At 37.9% G+C, this 19,752-nt stretch overlaps 1 protein-coding gene across 1 annotated transcript in view; it reads left to right on the top strand.

Annotated features, from left to right (window-relative positions):
* The first annotated feature begins 4,582 nt into the window (after window positions 1–4,582).
* Window positions 4,583–19,752, top strand: part of ITPRID1 (ITPR interacting domain containing 1) — a 97,199-nt gene continuing 82,029 nt past the window's right edge. Inside the window, exons 1-5 of the mRNA XM_043873502.1 lie at window positions 4,583–4,699; window positions 4,838–4,883; window positions 17,637–17,800; window positions 19,076–19,124; window positions 19,448–19,491. Of these exons, the coding sequence (XP_043729437.1) occupies window positions 17,638–17,800; window positions 19,076–19,124; window positions 19,448–19,491 (256 nt within the window). The 5' untranslated portion in view covers window positions 4,583–4,699; window positions 4,838–4,883; window position 17,637. The remainder of the gene's footprint in view (window positions 4,700–4,837; window positions 4,884–17,636; window positions 17,801–19,075; window positions 19,125–19,447; window positions 19,492–19,752) is intronic.

The following is a 19,752-nucleotide window of genomic DNA, read 5'->3' as shown; positions in this document are numbered from 1 at the left end:
AAAATTGTTAATCATATGGATTTGGAAGTCAGATAGGTCTAACTTTGCCTGACTCCTGGGTCAATCCATTATGACTTGTGTGACTGGGGACAAGTTGTTTAATATCTGTGAACCTCAGTTTACTCATCTATGAAGTAGGAATAATAATAACTTACACCAAGTAAGAAAATGTACAACTTTTAGTGTGGGATTTGGCACAAGTCAAAAATAAAGGAGAGCTGTCATTATCATCATCTTATTTTTGTCACCACGGTTATGTACAGAATTCCTATATGGGAAGGACTCAGCTGAAATGAGAGTGGGTATACCTTTGAATTTGTGCTAACATAATCCTATTTAGAGGATCAGAAACATTCAATTAGTCTTAGTAAAGAATGTGGGTCTGATGAGATTCTAGGGAGGCTGAAGCTCTATCTCCCTATCCCAGGCTGTGTCTCTGATCTTTAAAAACCATCACCACCATCATCACTAACATGTTCTCTGTAAGAGACATTTTCAGAGGATATAAGTGGGAAAAGTAAAAGTGGGAACATTCCCAACAAGCTGGAAACATACTAGTAAGCACCAGCTCCACGTACAGAATTCAACAATCAATATATCTTTTACTGTTTAGTAATAGAGGGTGAGTATTTGTGAGTAGAAGAGCAGTGTCAAGAAGCACCAATCAGGAGGACAGATGCACTAACCAGAAACAATGATTCTGAAATGCCACCCTTTGGGACTCGCTACATCAGAGTTGTTTTGGAGAACTTAAAAAGGCAGATTTTCTCATCCCATCCCAGACCTAGTGACTAAAATCTCTGGCACTAGAGACTTCCATGCACATTCAGGTTTGAGAATCCTTGAATCAAAAGTCTCAAATCTCTGTCATGTCTCGATTTAATATTCAATAGTTCAAACCCATTAGACATTTCAGCAATACAACTGACTGTAATCTAGACTTATCAAGCAACCTGATGATTATAATTTCGCTTCTCATGTAGATCAAAGGTTTCAGTTCTCCAGAGCTTACAAGCCCACTTCTGATTTTGACACTCTTAATTCTTCCCTTCATCTTGCTCTGCTACTTGGTTTGGACCTCCTCTCACTGCACTCCTTCCTGTAGTGAACTCACTTGTCACCTTGGCTTCAATTAGAAGCTATTTTGTGACTGAAGATGCACGTGAACCCAGACTTCATTACTGAACATTAAATTCATGTATTCATACTGCATACTGATATTTTTCTTGGTGTTTCCACAGGAACCCCAAACTCTACATTTGCAAAACAAAACACACTAGATCCATTTATAAATGTATACCTCCTTCTGTAACCCCTGCTCACTACATGAAATGATACTGACCAGTTGACCAAGTTGGAAATCTGAGAAAAATCTTTGACCACTCTTTCCTCACTTTGTAGATCAGTTAATAAGATCTGCTGACTTTCTTTCTCTCATGTGGTTCTAAAGTAACTCATGTCTTTAACTCTGGGCCATGGCTGTGGTCATTAATATTTCTCACCTGGTCTTCAGTCTCCTGTCTTCAGTCATGTTCCTTCCACTCATTCCATTCTCCATTTTAAAGCAAGAGGAACTTTTTATAATATAAATCTGATCATGTCACTTCTCCACTACTCTCAGAATTAAGAGCAAACCTCTTAATAGACTGCAAAATCCTTTGTGATTTGGTTACTCCTTTTCTCATTTGTATCACTTGACATTGACTCTACATATTATTCAGTGTTGTTGTTGTTCAGTCGCTAAGTTGTGTCCAATTCTTTATGACCCCATGGACTGCAGTAGCCATACTTAGACTCTTGCAATTCCTCAATTATACTGTTTCTCTCTTGCCCCCAGACTGTTGCATATGCTGTTCCCTCTCCCTGGATCACCCTCCATCTCCCCGCCCCATGCAGAGTGTAGGGGCCTGCATTTATTTACTGACACCCTCAAGAGGACTACTCCAGACAAATGGGACTATAAATGATCTCATTTAATTGGAAAGACATTAAAACTGTATCTCTTCTTTTAGCCTATTTTCCCAGGATGACATATCAATGGTAGAAGAGTTTTAGGTAAGGAATTCCTGACACCTTCATTCTAGTGTCTAATATATCAAAAATTCATTTTGTGATATTGTCAAATGACATAGTTTTCTAGGTCTCACTTCCCCATCCCTGCCATTGTGTTACAGGATTTCCAAAGAGATCAAAGTTATGAGAATGATATATTTCTTGAAAATACAGAAAATTCATAATATTAACTTTATCAATCTCATTTTTCCCCCCTACCCTCATCTCCCTACTAATTGGAACATCCCCTTTAGCTTATTTTCTTTCTGCTTCATCTCTTTTACTGACTTGTATTCTCCCCTAAAATCAAGCTTAGACTCTATATTTTCCAGGATGGTTTTTTCCAAACCCTCAATGATGAGCTGAGGGTTCTAACTATGAAATCCCATAGAACCCTATCCTTTTACCCCTCTAAACTTAGTAACTCACTTGTCATTTTGATTTACTTTATTGCCTACTTCCTTAGACAGTGAGCTAATTCAGCTTTAACTATTTCTTTATTACTAAGGAAGATATTATTCTGCATGCTGGGAAACAGAACTGGAAGGAAAGTGTTTATTTGGAAAGCTGTTCTTAGAGTAGCAGTGCACTGGCTATCTCCCACTGTTTCACATATTTTGATATAGTCTATGATATCTTATTTAAATATCAATAACCTCAGATATGCAGATGACACCACCCTTATGGCAGAAAGAGAAGAGGAACTAAAGAGCCTCTTGATGAAAGTGAAAGAGGAGAGTGAAAAAGATGGCTTAAAACTCAACATTCAAAAAACTAAGATCATGGCATCCGGTCCCATCACTTCATGACAAATAGATGGGGAAATAGTGGAAACAGTGACAGACTTCATTTTCTTGGGCTCTGAAATTCATGCAGAAGACGCTTTTAAAAATTCAGTGATGCACACATAATTTTTCTGAATTAACTGTGCCTCTGAAGAGGAATTGATTTTCCCAGGACCATTTTAGTAGCAGCTTGGTTAAGATCCAGTCCTAGCCTCCTAATTTCTAATGCAGATTTCAACACACTGTACTGCAACCTCCCAATAAGTTATCTACATAAACAATACATATATAACTAATGGCTAACTAAAATATGAGTAATTGACAGTTTCTTTGTGGATGCAATTACATGTCTACTTTTATTTAAAAATCACTTATTTTAAAATGAGAACTTAAAATATGGACTTCATTTTCCAAGTGTAGTTCTGGATATGATAGTTCCGTTACAGCATGCCTTCCTTGCGAGTTAGCCTTTGTCAGAGACTAAGTTTCTGGTCTTCTTAGGGTTAAATGGGCTGTGGATGACCACGGGAGGAAGAGGAGGCTGTGGTGTTACCTCAGGTCTCTAGAGACTCCTGGGCTTCTGAGAGTAAAGATCTCAGATGCTGGTGGCGGAGAGGTGAGAGAACCCTAAGAGACAAGGGTTTCTCCTAGGATAGGTTTCAGACCAGTTTATAGGGCTGTTCAGATTCTACTCATTGATACTAGGAGCTCTGCAGAGGAGCCTCACTAGCTGTCATAGAGGTAGAGGGAAGACTCGATGAGGCCCTGTCACTTTATTCCCCTTGAAAGTAACCTCAGCACTTTCCTTTAACATATTGGGGCTCCTGTTTGTTTGAAATTAAATGTAATTAGAAATGCACACACTCTTCTCCATCACTTAAAACTCTGCTAATGCAGCTTTTCAAAATGAAGAATATTTGCTGGCAGGCATGACTCAAGGATAGAATCATTTTTAGGGAATGCTTTTAGCATTATGTCCTTCACAAGAATGCATGCTGAATGTGACTGTGAAATTTAATTTTTTAAAATGAGGCTGATAATGTGCTTATTTACCTTTCAATAATGAAATTGTCTGATCTTTCAACTAAAGTACTTCATAGATGCTGAAATACCATGGAGGATAAGACTGACTGTTAGCCCTTAGAATTTGGTCCTCTTCTTTATGGGTTTGGGAGTATGTGTGTATATTTATGTTCTGTTTGCTCTGAAAATTTCCCATAGAAGTTCTTGAGAATTGAACCTCTCCACCCAGAATATCAGGTTCCACTGTCCTCATTTCCAATGATGGTTTGCAATGCAAATCATCAGGTTGTTAACACTCAGTACCCTAACCATGGTAACCATGGTAACCAAATGAAGACAAGTTTGCTTTATTTCCTCAGTAAAGTGCTTTTCAGTCCTATATTCAGACTTGATGTCACTGCCAGCAGGTCAGAGGGCATTAAAGGAACAGCAAGAGGATTCATAGAAATAAAAACACAGCTGGAACCATTGTATCTATCCCCCACACACTCTTTTGAGTCCAGGACATCTTACTAATAACATCTTCTTTTACTCACTAGTATTTTCTTGCTGCTTTCTGTCCTTAGAGGGGAGAGCAAAGAGAATCACTATATATCTTTATCCCCACCTTGATCATGGATCTTGGCAAGCAGACTGTCCTGGCTTTCTATGACTACTTTTAAATAGGCACAAATAGAAACCTAGCTCACAGTTCTGTGGTCACAAAGACTATTCATTGTTAGAAGCTGCGATGCTCAAGGAGCCAGGAAAGCATCCAAGACCTCTCCAAACACTTTTTGAGAACGACTACAGCAAGTTAACTCCACAGGCCAATTCTCTGCTGAGACTCCTTTCTTCTGGTATAGTAACTTTCATAATTTATTTGTTTCCAGCATGTGGGGGAGGGGATATTAGTTCTCTGTTCTCATTTTCTCTCAGTAGGAGTGAAAGGGCAGCTGTGGCATGTTCTGAAACTTTTTTTTTTTTTTAACCTGCAGCTGTGTGACTGGGTAATTCCTACGAAGAAAGACTATTAGCAATAAGGTAAGCAATCTAATTGTCATGGTTTCTGGCCTGGATGATTTCTGCGTCCCTATGACTTCCTGTGTGGCTGCCATTAACAAACAAAGGTCTAAAACACAGGGGATGGGAATGCTCTAGGCTCAAAATGGTTAGCTTATTCTCCTGTATCATGAATATTGTTTCAAGCAATGTTCATAAGTTGAGATACAGAAATTATATCTCCTTCCTTTTGTATCTGTTGTCTGCATCTTGGATCTTTTGTCATTTTTACTGATTCTTTTTTTCCTTACTATCTGAAGGAAATTTAATACATTAAGATAAAGCCAGAACTCTTTGGCCTTTATCTAATCAGTGAATTCAGTGAATATGAAAACTGAGCCTAATGGGCTTGGGCCATGCGACCTTTTTTGGTATGGGTGTAAACTGCTGTAGAAGTGAAAACTTCTTTTGCAAGAGTAGAGAGGGGGAGGGAGGCGGGAGGGGGGATCGGGATGGGAAACACATGTAAATCCATGGCTGATTCATGTCAATGTATGGCAAAAACTACTACAATATTGTAAAGTAATTAGCCTCCAACTAATAAAAATAAATGAATAAATAAATAAATAAAGCTTCAATAACCAAAAAAAAAAAAAAAAAAGAGTAGAGAAAGTTGATTTAGGGATAGGCTTGCCAGACACCCTGGTAAGCTTAAATTTTAAATAAATAGTAATTTGTTTTAGTATGAATATGTCCTAAATAATGCAGGATCCATTCTTATGCTAAACATTATTTATTTTTAATCCAAAATTTAAATGTAACAAAACACCTTGTATATTTAGTTGCTAAGCCAGACTGTTTGATTTAGGGATGAAAACTGAAGACTTATAAGGACAAGTAAAAAAGAGTATTCATTTTTCTTACTACAAACCTTTTGCTCTAAAGTTTTGTTGAAAGATCACCTAATTATCATTTTCTTACTGTATATACCAAAATAGGAAATGATTTACTATTGGGATTCAAACCTTAATAGGAAGAAGGAATAGTCAAAAATAATCATAATGAGGCAGGTATTCTCACTATAATGAATTCTATCTGAGAATCTAATAAGGTAACTTATTCTCCTTTTAGTTTTCATTTTTCTTGAATATTAGTAAGATTTATTACCTTTATATTTTTAGTCATTCATACATTTTCTGTTTCTAAATTGCCTGATTATTATACTGCTTCTACTTCCATGTATATATCTTTTGATTTCTAATTGCATGCCATACGTTAATGTTATGAAAACTTTTAATGTCACATATACTGCAAGTATTTTTACATTTTGTAAACATTTTGACATGTTTGCTATGTTTGCTAGAGTAAACTTTAAATTTTTATCTGGCCAAATCCATCATGATTTCCCTTCATTGCCTTTGGTGTCATTTCTCTCTAGACTTTTACCACTTCAAGATTAGGAGAATGTTCACCAATAGTTTATTCTAGGACTGTTTCAGTTTTCACATTAAATCCTTAATGCTATTGAAATTTATTTTGATGACTTCTTTAGTACTGTATTTTTCTTCTGTTCATTGCTTTTAAATTAATATTTAATTTAGAAACAATTATATACTGACATACAATTCTATAAAATAATACAAAGGCTTCCTGCCTTAATGCAGAATCTTTTTAACAATGCATACATAACTTATTTCTGCATGTGCACATTTTACACAGGAAGATTTTGTCTTCCAAACATAGTCAATGGGTACAAAGTTATAATATCATGATCATTTCTTAAGTCCATTTATAATGACTAGGATCTACTCTCTTTGCTACATTCCCTGAGATTCTATGGTTATGATCACAGTGGGAAAGGAAGAATGATGATAATCTCTCTGATATCAGAAGAGTAAAGAATACTGCTAGAATTTGCCTCAGTAAATAGTCTGGAAGGAAAGGGAATTTAGACACAGGAGCTGGCTTAAATCTTGATGCCTTCACTACCAGCTCATTTATTTAATTAAAATCTTTACCATCATGATAGTTTTCCATTGAAATAAAATATGATGCAACTTTTATTGTATGACAACGTATTTTTAATTTGAGATGTGTGCACCTGAGGATATTAAAGCGAACTGTGGGACCTGTCATTTTGCAAAGGTATTAAAAATTGCAGGGCTTCCCTGGTGGCTCAGTGGTTAAGTATCCGCCCGCCAAGGCAGGAGACATGGGTTTAATCCCTGGTCCAGGAAGATCCCACATACCTTGGAGCAACTAAGCCCATGTACCACAACTACTGAGCCTGTGTCAACAGCCCACAACTACAGAGCTCATGCGCCACAACTGCTGAAGTCCACAAGCTCAAGAGCCCATACTCCACAACAAGAAAACCACCGCAATAAGTCTGTGCACAGCAATAGAGAATAGCCTCCACTCACCACAACTAGAGAAAAGCCCATGCAGCAATGAAGACACATCACAGCCAGAAATAGACAAAACTATATATATATAAAGAAAGGTAGATGGAAGGAAAGTGTGATAGAGCCCAACTAAAACTACTCTTCAGAGAAATAAACATCTGCATTGGTCAGAGAGCTCCAGAGAAATGAAATAGAAGGTAGAGAGACAGAGAGATAGACAGGCAGACAGATACAGACATAGATATATGTAGAGACAGAAATATCTATATTTGCATCTATCTATCTGTCTACCAAGACATATGTTATAAGCAATTGGCTCACACAATAATGGAACCTAAGAAATTCCATGATCTGTTGTCTGCCAGTTGGAGATCCAGGAAAACTGGTGGTGAGGTTCCAACCAGAGTCAGAAGCTCATAATGCAAGAGTGCCAATGGTGTAGATCCCAGCTTCAGAGCAGGAGTAGACTCTTGTCCCAGCTCAATAAATCAGGAAGAGAAAAAGAATTTTTCCTCTACCTTTTCTATCCAGGCTCTCCACAGATTGACTGATACTCATCCACAGTGGGGAGAACAATCTGCATTTCTCAGTCTACTGAGTCCAATGCTAATAGTCTCTTTTGGAAACACCCTCGCAGGCACACCTAGAAATAATAATTAGCCAGATATTTGGGCATCTTGTGGCCCAGTGAAGACAACACATAAAATTAATCATCACAGCATCAGATAAGACAACACAAGATTTCAGTAAGTTAACATTGAAGAACATCTGTTTAATTGTTGCAAAGGCACAAGGTAATTGCCCTTTGGTAAAATTTATGCTATTATTATTTACCTGTATTTTAAACCACTTGTCTGGAATGCTTGCCTACCCATTATCCCATCTTCAAGAGCCAGAATTAATACTTTTGCTTCAAAGAAGCCTTTTTTTATGCCCCTAAATGAACATTTTCCTCTTTTAATTTTTGTGAACAGCTATATTGTACTTCTTTTAAAATGCATATTCTGCTTCATGATATTTAGTTAATAAAGACTATTTCTTATAAGCTCCTCAAAGTTTCTTTGTACACAGTAGATAGTAAAATATTAAATTGAATTAGTAGATGTCATTATTGAATTTAACTTATAGTTCATTTATATCATGTGCTTTTATGAGCAACTACTACTGTATATTACCTTGCCTGAAATGATGGAGACTACAAAGATGATTAAGTCACAATTCCCACAATTTTGAGTAAAGACAGAGTCCAGGGTCAAGTATTAATTCATTCATTAAGTGCTTATTGCTCATCACCTATTATCCATGCTCTAGACTAAGTATCAGGGATACAAAAATGGGTAAGTCATGGTCTTTGTTTCCCAGAAGTCCATTTATCTGAGTGGGAAAGGCAGAAATGTAGATAAACTGCTTAAAGGAAGTATGAAGAGTGCTACAATAAGGAGTTACACACGTCGGTGTGAGTTTCAGAAGCAGGCTGGGTTGGGAGTGGAGAGCAATATGAGAAAAAGTTCTACACAATGAGTTCTGTTTGAACTCAATGAGATGGTATCCATTAAAGAGAAGGGGCAGAACTGTAGAAGGATCTGCACCCAGTGGGAACAGAGACAAGGGCACATTTGAGAATAGCAAGTAATTCTGTGCAACCAGAATATAATGAACATGAAGGAACCTAGATTGCAATGGTGTTGGAATGGAAGACCTGAGGTAGAGCATAGATGCCCTACATCCTTTCATTCTCCCTCCCTAGGATGAGGCAAAGCAAATGTTGAGAAGACAAGAATAGAAATGATGACAAAAGAGGGAATCACTGAGAAATAAAGACCTCTTTGGAGTTGAAGAGGGATTGGCATGGACATAGCTAGCTGTAGGTGAATGATTTGATCCAACTCTACCAGCCTCAAAGTCATTTCAGGTTTCTGGGAAGCTGTGTATATGGTTCTTGAAATAATAATCTTTTAATTATTTTCCCCAACAAAAGAGGAAAACTCCAAGTCCAAGAGAACTGACTTTGGGTTCCAACTTGGGCACAATTGCCTTGTCTTTAAATCCAGCTTGCTCCTAAATGGCAGGAGTGAACACCCTTCACATATTTCATGGTGGGAGGAAACCACCCACAGAACAAGTCATCCACAGACTGCTTGTTCCTCCCAACAGAGTGTTGACGGAACACTTTATTCCCCAGGCTCTGCTTCTACTTCACTGAATCATTTGAAATCTTTACAAGTGTTTGCGGGACTTTAATACTTGGATAGGGAGGAAGAGCAGAAGGGCATTCCTGGCTTGGGTTTGTTGTTTGAGTTTTTGAGTGGTCTTTCAAACTTATGAGTAACAGGAACAATGTTTTATTCTTCTCACTTTTATAGTTTTGATCAATATAACTTTAAAGTATTTTAAAAATGTGAGCTCCATTGGTCAAATATCAGTCTATGCAGAGGCTAGAAGCTGAGTAATCAACTTAGGAAATTATCTCATCTCATCCAATTCTCTCATATTATTGAAGAGGAAATTACATTCCAAGAAAACTTGAAACTACATGTCCAATATCATATATAAATTAACTATCTGTTGATTAATTATAATTTTTATGTTCCTGGTGATGAATCAATATCTTTCATCTGCTTGTTAGCTGTTGGAAGGCTCATAGAGAATGTTAAAAAAAGGTATCTACTCAGATAGTTTTGGTCAAAATGGCAGTAATGGGGCATAAAGTGATGACAGAAAATTCTGCTTCAAAATGGTGATGTTATATGTATGTATGTGTGTATGTGTGCATATGCTGAAGTAGGAAATGGCAACTCACTCTAGTATTCTTGCCTGAAAAACCCATGGACAGAGGAGCCTGGTGGGCTACACTCCATGGGGTCACAAAAGAGTCAGACATGACTGATCATGCATGCACATGCACATATGTATGTGCATGAATATACATACAAAACTTTATTACTTTTAAAATTCAGATCCATAATGCACTATTCCCTGATTATGTATCCCTATTTCTGATAAGTTGTTTAACTGCTAAACCATTCTTAATGATTTCATAACCAGATTTTCTTTGATATTGTCAGTGCCTTGTTGGCAGTCATTCAATCATTCATTCAACAAACATACATTGAGTATCTTTTTCATGAATGGCATTTCATCTGGAGAGAGGGCAAGTCTTCCTGGAGCCCATGGCTCTATGTAGACTTCTCTTAAATCCTGCTACTAGCGAGGGCATTACATATGGAGAATGGAGGAGAGCAAGGCAAGCTTGAGATCCTATGAATGCTTGAACAGAGGCTGTGGTAACAAGGATCCATAGAGAGGCAGAGATCATGAGATCTCTTGTGAACCCAGAGTACCTTGTGGCTGTTCTTCATTATGAAGTTTTCTTCTTGACTACAGGGCTTTTTCAGAAGTGGTGGCCAAGGCTAGAGCAACAGCCTATAATTATAACCTTGAAATTAAATTCATAGTTAAAGGAATTTCCAAACTCTAATATGAGCCTTTAACTAATCTCAGGGAAGTTTTCATACTCATGGTCACATAATTATGTTATCCTCATACTTGTCAAACACATCTTCTTCTCAACTATCCAAACTAAGTAATCTCAAGATGACATGCGTTATCTACAAACTAAGGGTGTCAAATTTATATCCTATGAGAAAAACCACTGCATTGACTGGTGATTCATCTTCTTGACAGTTCTCGCCAGAACAATGAGAGGCAATATAGAAAAGAGAAGGAAAAAAAAAAACCTGACCAATATGGAAAATTATTATTCTGTATACATTTTTCCTTAAATTTTCCCAACAACCCTATGCAGTTATTATTTCACACTCATTACAAAGATGAGGAAATAGATTATCAGAAGAATTTGAAAATTTCCCCTAGGAAATGTCAGAAAAACAGGAGAGCTGATTAAAATTTGGAGTTATCTGACCTGAAGGCACTTGTTCTTTTAACCACATAGAATGTGAACTGAGAATGCTGGCTACACCAAAAATGCTGGCTACACCAACTGCATGTTCCTTTCCCAAATAACCAAGCAACAGGTAATAGTTAAAAGATTATTTACTCTGGGTAAAGTGCTGTGCTGGGATCTCTGAGGAATACAGAGATTTAAAAAAGAAAAAGAAAACACAGTCCTTATTCCCCAGTATGAACAACCAGTTTGATCAGGCAAGATATTTGCATAGAGGTGCATAAGTTAAGTAACTTCAGAGGACAAGAATGTAATCATTATTGCTGCTCTGAGTATCAACTTATCTTATTTCACTGTGTGCTGAAGGCTTCACAGTGAAAACAGCCTGTATGGTTACATTTGCTCAAGTGAAAGAAAACGTGATGTAAAACAACTGTATTAGTAACAAAGCCAAATTTTTCTCATTTTAACCATTTAAAAAATTTTGAAACCCTGATAACATTTCAGCACATTTCTTTTTGTCTCTTCAATTTCATTTTTTGTTTGTTTGTTTTATTTTGCTTTGTTCTTGCAAAATAGACTTCTTGATGCATATATAGCATCCTCTTGTTTGTGTGTTGTTAAATTTGATAATATTAGGAATTTCCTGTGTTATACACATACAGATTAATGATACAGTAATCAGAATACAAAGCTTCCCTGTGGTTCAGCAGTAAAGAATCTGCCTGCCAATGCAGGAGACATAGGTTTGATCACTGGATCAAGAAGACGACCTGGAGAAGGAAATAACAACCCACTCCAGTATTATTGAGGCTTCCCTTGTAGCTCAGTTTGTAAAGAACCTGCCTGCAATGCAGGAGATCCGGGTTCAATCCCTGGGTCAGGAAGAACCCCTGGAGAAGGAAATGGCAACCCACGCCAGTATTCTTGCCTGAAGAATCCCATGGACAGAGGAGCCTGGCGGGCTACAGTCCATGGGGTCACAAGAGTTGGACATGTCTTAGCTACTTAACCAATATTCTTAGCTGGCAAATCCCATGGACAGAGGAGCCTAGCAAGTCCCACCATGGGGTCACAAAAGAGTGAGAGGACCTGGTGACTAAACAACAACAACAACAACAGTGATTAGAAGATAAGGAGTCTGAAGAGAGAGAAGTATCTCTCAAACACAAAAGACAACGCAATCCAGAATGAGAATTCACTTTGGGTAAGTCAGAATTGGCAAGACCTAGGTTCCAAGTGGTCTTGGGGACACAGGGTTTACTAGGGGAGTCAGCAGAGGCCACATGCCATAACTTCTGCCCTGTCAGTCCACTGGACTATTTGAGCGGGCCACTTGATCTGTGGGGCTTCCTGGGTGGCTCAGCAGTAAAGAATCTGCCTGCAATGCAGAAGGCACAGATTCTATCCCTGGGTAGGGAAGACCCGCTGGAGGAGGAAATGCAAGCTACTCCAGTATTCTTGCCTGGGAAATCCCATGGACAGAGGAGCCTGGCAGGTTACAGTCCATGGGGTCACAAAGGGTTGGACACAACTGAAGCAAATAAGCACCATGGTGCCTGATCTGTGTCCTTTTCCAAGAGACTGCCCTGGGGGTCAAGCCAGTGGATGATGCCAAAGCAAGGTCATTCAAGCATCAGAGAATACATTTCCAGAAGCAGATTTGTTTACTAACTGGGAAGGCATCCACTAAAACAGAGGGAACAAAAGAATTTTTCTTTACAAATCAGTCCCTGACCCTTGTTTTTAGCAAGGGTTCCCACTTTTCTTGGCAAGCTTTTTCCTACTCTAAGGCCAAGTACAACTGAGCTGGCAGGGAGCATATCCTCACTGGCTGTGCAAGGCTGGTGGCTGAGGTCATACATGTCATTGTAGAAAGGAAGCTAGAGGGGTGTATGTATAAAGCAGCACCTTGATCTAAAGTTTTGATGATTTTTACAATATTAGATTTGAAAAAGCAGTCGATAGGTGAAAATTCCACTGTATAGGACAGAAGCAGCAATTTGAGATCAGAGCTGCTTAACACCTCCTGTTCCCACTACAAAGCAAAATCTTTTTGCTACACAGAAACTGACTTTCAGCTAGGTCAATGAAGGAGCAAGATTACTTGGGGAATCTTACTGTTTTGTCATACATTATTCTTTTCTTCAAACCCTGATCCTTTACAGAGTCTGATATCCCATGAATGTGGTTGAGCATGATTTGGGGGGTTTCCTCCTTGTGAGATTTTGCAGTGTCAAAGTTGATGCTTTTATTATTTTTCACACATACAAAATGCAAGGCATTGCCAGAGAGAACTTTTTTACTCAAAAGTCAAATAACTAAAATTAAATGTAGTTTCTAAATTTTATTTTGCCATATTATGGGTTCTAGCATATGAAATAATTCTATAGAGTTTAGAAATATAATCACCTCTGTAAAATTTCTCTTATGTTATCATTGAAATTTTTGTAAACATTTATTTGCTCCCAGAGGACATTCCTAAAGTTAACTTTCTAAAATTGGCTGGCTAAAAGGCCCACCATTAATATAGATATTAACTGTCCACCCTCTGCCTTTATTTTTAATTAATTGAGATTTCTTAATCATTGCTTTTTAAACATAAAGCTAGCAGTCATCCCAAATAATTTTTGCAGTAATTTATTATTGCAATAATAATTGTATATTTATACAAGTGAACAATAGAATTTTAGTATATAAAGCATGTAAGAAGACTCTTATTGCCAATTGCTCATAGAATGCTCATCTATAATTAAATAAAAATATTCAAATGTTTATAATAATCTGAACAACTTGACTTATTAACACACTGATTAGGAATGATTGTCTCCATGTAATATTATCAGTGATTGTGCAGAAGTTTGGGGATTTAAGACACAATGCTGAAGTAGGTATTTGACTATTCAGTCATTTCTTTAAACTTGAAGAATAAACTAACACAATTTCAGGTAGATGCCTGGAAAGAATTTAGTCAAGTTTAATGGTTTTGTACTCTGGCTTTGTTACTTTAATTTTTTTAATGTTTTGTTTTGTATTAGGGTATAGCCAATTAATAATGTTGTGATAATTTCAGGTGAACAGCTCAGGGGTTCAGCCATACATATACATGTCTCCATTGTCCCCTAAACTCCCCTCCCTTCAGGCCGCCACATAACATTGAGCAGAGGTCCACATGCTATACAGTAGATCTCTGTTGGTTATCCATTTTAAATATAGCAGTGTGTACATGTCCACCCCAAACTCCCTAACTATCCCCTTCCCCCATCCTTCCTCATCCCCAGCAACCATAAGTTCATCCTCTAAGTCAATGAATCTTTTTCTGTTTTGTAAGGAATTTCATTTGTATCATTTTTTTATTCCACATATAAGGGATGTCGTGCTATGTTCCTCCTTCTCTCTCTGACTTTCTTCACTCAGTATGACACGGAGTTAAGGTCCATTCATGCTGCTGCTAATGGCATTGTTTCATTCTTTTTAATGGCTGAGTAATATTCCATTTATATACCTACCATGTCTTCTTTATCCACTCCTCTGTCAATGGACATTTTGGCTGCTTTTATGCCTTGGCTATTGTAAACAGTGCTGTAATGAACATTAGGGTGCAGGTATACTTTTGGATCATGTTTTTTTGCAGACATATGCCCAGGAGTGGGATTACAGGGTCATATGGTAGCTCTATTTTTAGTTTTTTAAGGAACTTCCATACTGTTCTCCATAGTGGCTGTACTAATTTACATTCTCATCAAAAAGTATAAAAGGATTCCCTTCTCTTCACATCCTCTCTAGCATTTATTGTTTGTGGAATTCTTTTACGATAGCCATTCTGGCTGGTGTGAGGCTACATCTCATTGTAGTTTTGATTTGCATTTCTCTAATAATTGACAATGCCTAACGTCTTCCCATGTGCCCATTCACCATCTGTATACCTTATTTGGAGAAATGTCTATTTAGATTTTCTGCCCACTTTTTTTTTTTTTTAACTAAGCATTATATTTTATTTATTTTTTCATTTATTTTTATTAGTTGGAGGCTAATTACTTTACAATATTGTAGTGGTTTTTGTCATACATTGACATGAATTAGCCGTGGATTTACACGTATTCCCCATCCCGATCCCCCCTCCCACCTCCCTCTCTACCCGATCCCTCTGGGTCTTCCCAGTGCACCAGGTCCGAGCACTTGTCTCATGCATCCAACCTGTTCTGCCCACTTTTTTGAGTGGGTTGTTTGTTTTGAGGCTGTTACAAACAGCGTCATGAGCTGTCTGTAAATTTTGGAGACTAATCCCTTATCAGTCAGGGCTTCCCAGGCAGCGCTCGTGGTAAAGAACCTGCCTGCAAATGCAGGAGACATAAGTGACACGGGTCCTATCCCTGGGTGGAAGATCCCCTGGAGAAGGAAATGGCAACCCACTCCAGGATTCTTGCCTGGAGAATCCCATGGACAAGAGCCTGGCAGGCTACAGTCCATAGAGTCACAAAGAGTTGGACACTACTGAAGTGACTTAGCACAGCACAGCACAGCACCCTTATTGGTCACATCATTTGCAAATATTTTCTCCAAACCTGTGGGTTGTCTTTTTGTTTTGTTTATTGTTTCCTTTCCTGTGCAAAAGCTTTTGAGTTTAAGTAGGTCCCATGTGTTTATTTTTGTTTTTATTTCCATTATTCTGGGACAAAGATTGAAAAAGATACTGCTGTGATTTATGTCAGAATGTGTTCTACCTATGTTTTTATCCAAGAGTTCTATAGTCTCCAGTCTCACATTTAGGGCTTTACTCCATTTGAACTTATTTTTGTGTATGGAGTTAAAGAATGATCTAATTTCATGTTTTTTACATATAGCTGTCCAGTTTTCCCAGCACCATTTGTAGAAGAGACTGTCTTTCCAACAATGTGTAGTCTTGCCTGCTTTGTCATATATTAATTGACCAGAGGTGCATGGGCTTATTTCTGGGTGTTCTATCTTGTTCCCTTAATCTATGTTTCTATTTTTGTGCCAGAACTATACTGTTTTGATGATAGTAGGTTTGTAGAGAAGTCTGAAGTCAAGGAGCCTGATTCCTCCAGTTCTGTTTTTCTTTCTTGAGATTGTGTTGGCTATTCGGGGTCTTTTGTGTCTCTCTACAAATTTTGAGGTTTTTTTTAGTTCTAGTTCTGTGAAAAATGCCATTGGTAATTTGATAGGAATTGCATTGAATCTGTAGATTGCCTTGGGTAGGATAGTCATTTTGAAAATATTGACTCTTCTAATGCACAAACATGGCATATCTTTCCATCTGTTTATGTCTTCTTTGATTTCTTTCATCAGCATCTTATAGTTATCAGAGTACAGGTCTTTTGCCACCTTAGGTAGGTTTATTCTTAGGTACTTTATTCTTTTTGAGGTAATGGTAAATGGAATTATTCTTAAATTTCACTTTCTGATCTTTTGTTGTTAGTATATAGAAATACAACAGGTTTCTGTGTATTAATTTTATAACCTGCAACTTTACCAAATTCATTGATGAGTTCTAGCAGTTTTCTGGTAACATTTTTAGGATCTTCCATATGTGGTATCTTATAATCTACAAACAGTGACAGTTTAACTTCTTCTTTTCCAATTTGGATTCCTCTTACTTCTTTATCTTCTCTGATTGCTGCACTTGCTGTTTTAATTTTGTACATATTTATTTAGCACCTACTATCTGCTGATAATTCAAATACTGACAACCAGCCAGTAAAGAAGGAGGCCCTTGTTCTCAGTGGTCTGATAGTATGAAGATTTTAAACAATTTACACAACTGCCCTAGGCTTCTGTCTCTTTTCTTACTCTGTCTCCTTTCTTATGATAGGAGATATTAATAAAGGTCATGATGATATTAATAAAGGCCAAATGAGGTGATGGGGACAGGCTATATTTCTTGTATCATGTGCATAATATATTTATTAATATCCCAATTGTCTCAACCATCCTTTAGGACAGATGAGCATGAATCTGCATGCTCAGTTGTGTCTGACTTTTTGCAGCTCTATGGACTGTAGCCCACCAGGCTCCTCTGTCCATAGGATTCTTCAGGCAAGAATAATGAAGTGGGTTCCCATGCCCTCCTCCAGAGGATCTTCATGACCTAGGGGTTGAACCTGTGTCTCCTGTATTGCAGGCAGATTCTTAACCACTTGAGCCATCAGGGAAGCCACACACACAGTTTCATAGTCATGGGAACATATTTGGAGTCCAGAACCTGGGTTTGAATCCTGTTTGTTATGTGACTTGGGTATGCAATTTAACCCCACTGCTCTTAAATTTACTACAAAACTGTGACAATTAGATTATTTCTTTCAGGGAACTTGCTTGGATAAATGAGCCAGGCTCCCAGAAATTGTGAAGCTGGATCCATTCACTGGATTGTGAGCCCTCTGGTCCTCTCCCTCTTACTGAACCAAGCCTGGAAGCTGAACTTATTGCATCTAATTTGTTTGTGTGTGTGTGTTTGTTTTTAATTAGCATGCTGAATTACTCTCTTATAATGGAGGAGAAGTCACAAGGAGGCCAGGAAAAGAGCAGGAGAGACATATTGAAATCTACCAAGCAGGCATGGGCTCCCCTGGATGAGCAGCTGCCCCCTGGCTCTGAGGAGGAGGACCACAGTCTCACCACCCCCATACTGGGTGAGAACAGGCCATCAGGGCTATTTGAAACCAACCTACTATGAGTGGTGAAGGATGTGGAGCTTTGGGCTGGGGACAAATGATTTTGGAGCAAGGACTAGACTGTGAAGATGCCAGTATTGCTGGTATGACAACCAAAAACTTTTATGAAATGGGCACATCTGACTTCACCTACAGACACTTAAAATACAAACCTTCTTAATGGAAACAGACCAACTAAAGAATGAATTCTGCTTCCTTTCCACTCCAATGTCCCCTCATTCTAAGTCTCCTAGGACCCCAAAACTGTGGAGTTCATGTCAGTGACATGAGGCTTCTTGCAGGACATCAAACATCTTATTGAAAGGCTCTTATTTGCAGGTCTTTGCACAAGGTGTTGCTACTAATTTTAATTGTTTAAAGAGTAATAAGTAAGGAAACATTTGTCTTTTCACTATGATTTCTTATTTGCTTGTTTGTGATGTAACTATTTGATGGCTTTTCTTCCTTGCCACCACCAATTTATTCTATCCCTTCACAGTAACTCAGTTGAAGACTAAGCACCTCCCATGTCCTTTTGGCCTTTTTGGTTCACCAGACACCTTGTGAGGGAGTAATTCGGGTATCTTACTGCTTCTTAGGATAAAGTCAGAGAAAATAAACCCAGAGTAACTTGTAATCAACTGGAAAGGAAGCAAATATTTACAGGAAAAACTGCTTTTATAGCCTTTCCTTTTTGCCTCTTGACTAGTTTGTTGAACCAGTGACAAAGATCCACCTTAAAAGACTGGTGCTTTTATAACACAGGGTGCCTTTGGCAATTCTGGGACTGTAGTGCAATTTGCCCTAGAATGAATGCAAATCTACTTTCTAACCTGGCAGAGAACTCCTTGCAAATAAGCATCACTGGCTAGCTGCCTTAGGTAAATGTGATTCAGTAAGGAGAGTCTCCACGTGATTCATACTCAACAAGGAAAGGCAAAAGTCTCCCATGCTTTTTCAGCCTTTGTGTCATACCAGGTAATTTAAAAATTATTCTAACATCTCTTGCTCTTTTTTTCCTTTTAACATTTTCTTTCTCTTTAAGTTATAGTCTTTTGGCAAGTTTATACTTTATTCTCAGGAAAAGCCAATTATGGAAAACAGGAAGTTTTGCCTTGGGGGAAAAATGACTCTGCTTATAGAAACATGTGATTAAATACTAGGAAATGGACCTATTGGGTAGTGGCTAAATAATGGGGTGATATCTCTTCACCTGGTTATGCTTTGACTGACTGCTCTGTTTCTCATTTGCAGAAGATTCCAAACAAGAAATTATTCAGCAGTGGCTGGACTCTGGATTCTTGTAAGTGTTTCTTTATGCCCTTGCACATCCTTCCTGCAAAGATCCATGAAAACATGTGGGTAACCCTTCTGGGACAAGGTGTGACGTGTAGGAATTTTCATTTTAACTGGGTGTTTGAAGGACTAATCTCTTATTGCAAAGGTTATATATCCACTTAAAAGTACAAAATAGAATAATACTATTTCAGTCCCCTAGCTGTTCATTGATTTCTTCAAGTCCTCTTGTCATAAAGCTTAGCTCTTCATTTACTCTGGTCTGTTTAATTAAAAAGTGATTTAGCATAATTTTGTTGTTTGACTCACAATACTTTTGTTTCTTTATAGTGTCTCTGTAAATGAAAATTTTCAGCCAGTCGTCGACCACATTGGTAAGACAAGAGAACCCAGAAGCAGTTATGCTTTGTGTACCTGAGTAGATGTATTAAAATGTTTGTTTGACTAAATCTTTTAAAAATGAGAATTATCAGAGCTTCCTAGAAATGAAACAGATCTTGGAAACCATTCAGCTCAATCACTTTGTGTAATAGGTAAGACAAGTTCAGAAAGGGTAGGTGTTATCAAGCAGCAGATCGGGGACTGGAAACCAGAACTCTTGCCCATATTGTTAGCTCAGACTCTTAACAGAAAAC

This window comes from Cervus elaphus, chromosome 18 (genome assembly GCF_910594005.1).
Source record: "Cervus elaphus chromosome 18, mCerEla1.1, whole genome shotgun sequence".
NCBI classification, from domain to species: Eukaryota; Metazoa; Chordata; class Mammalia; order Artiodactyla; family Cervidae; genus Cervus; species Cervus elaphus.
This window is presented reverse-complemented; position numbering and strand designations above follow the sequence as displayed.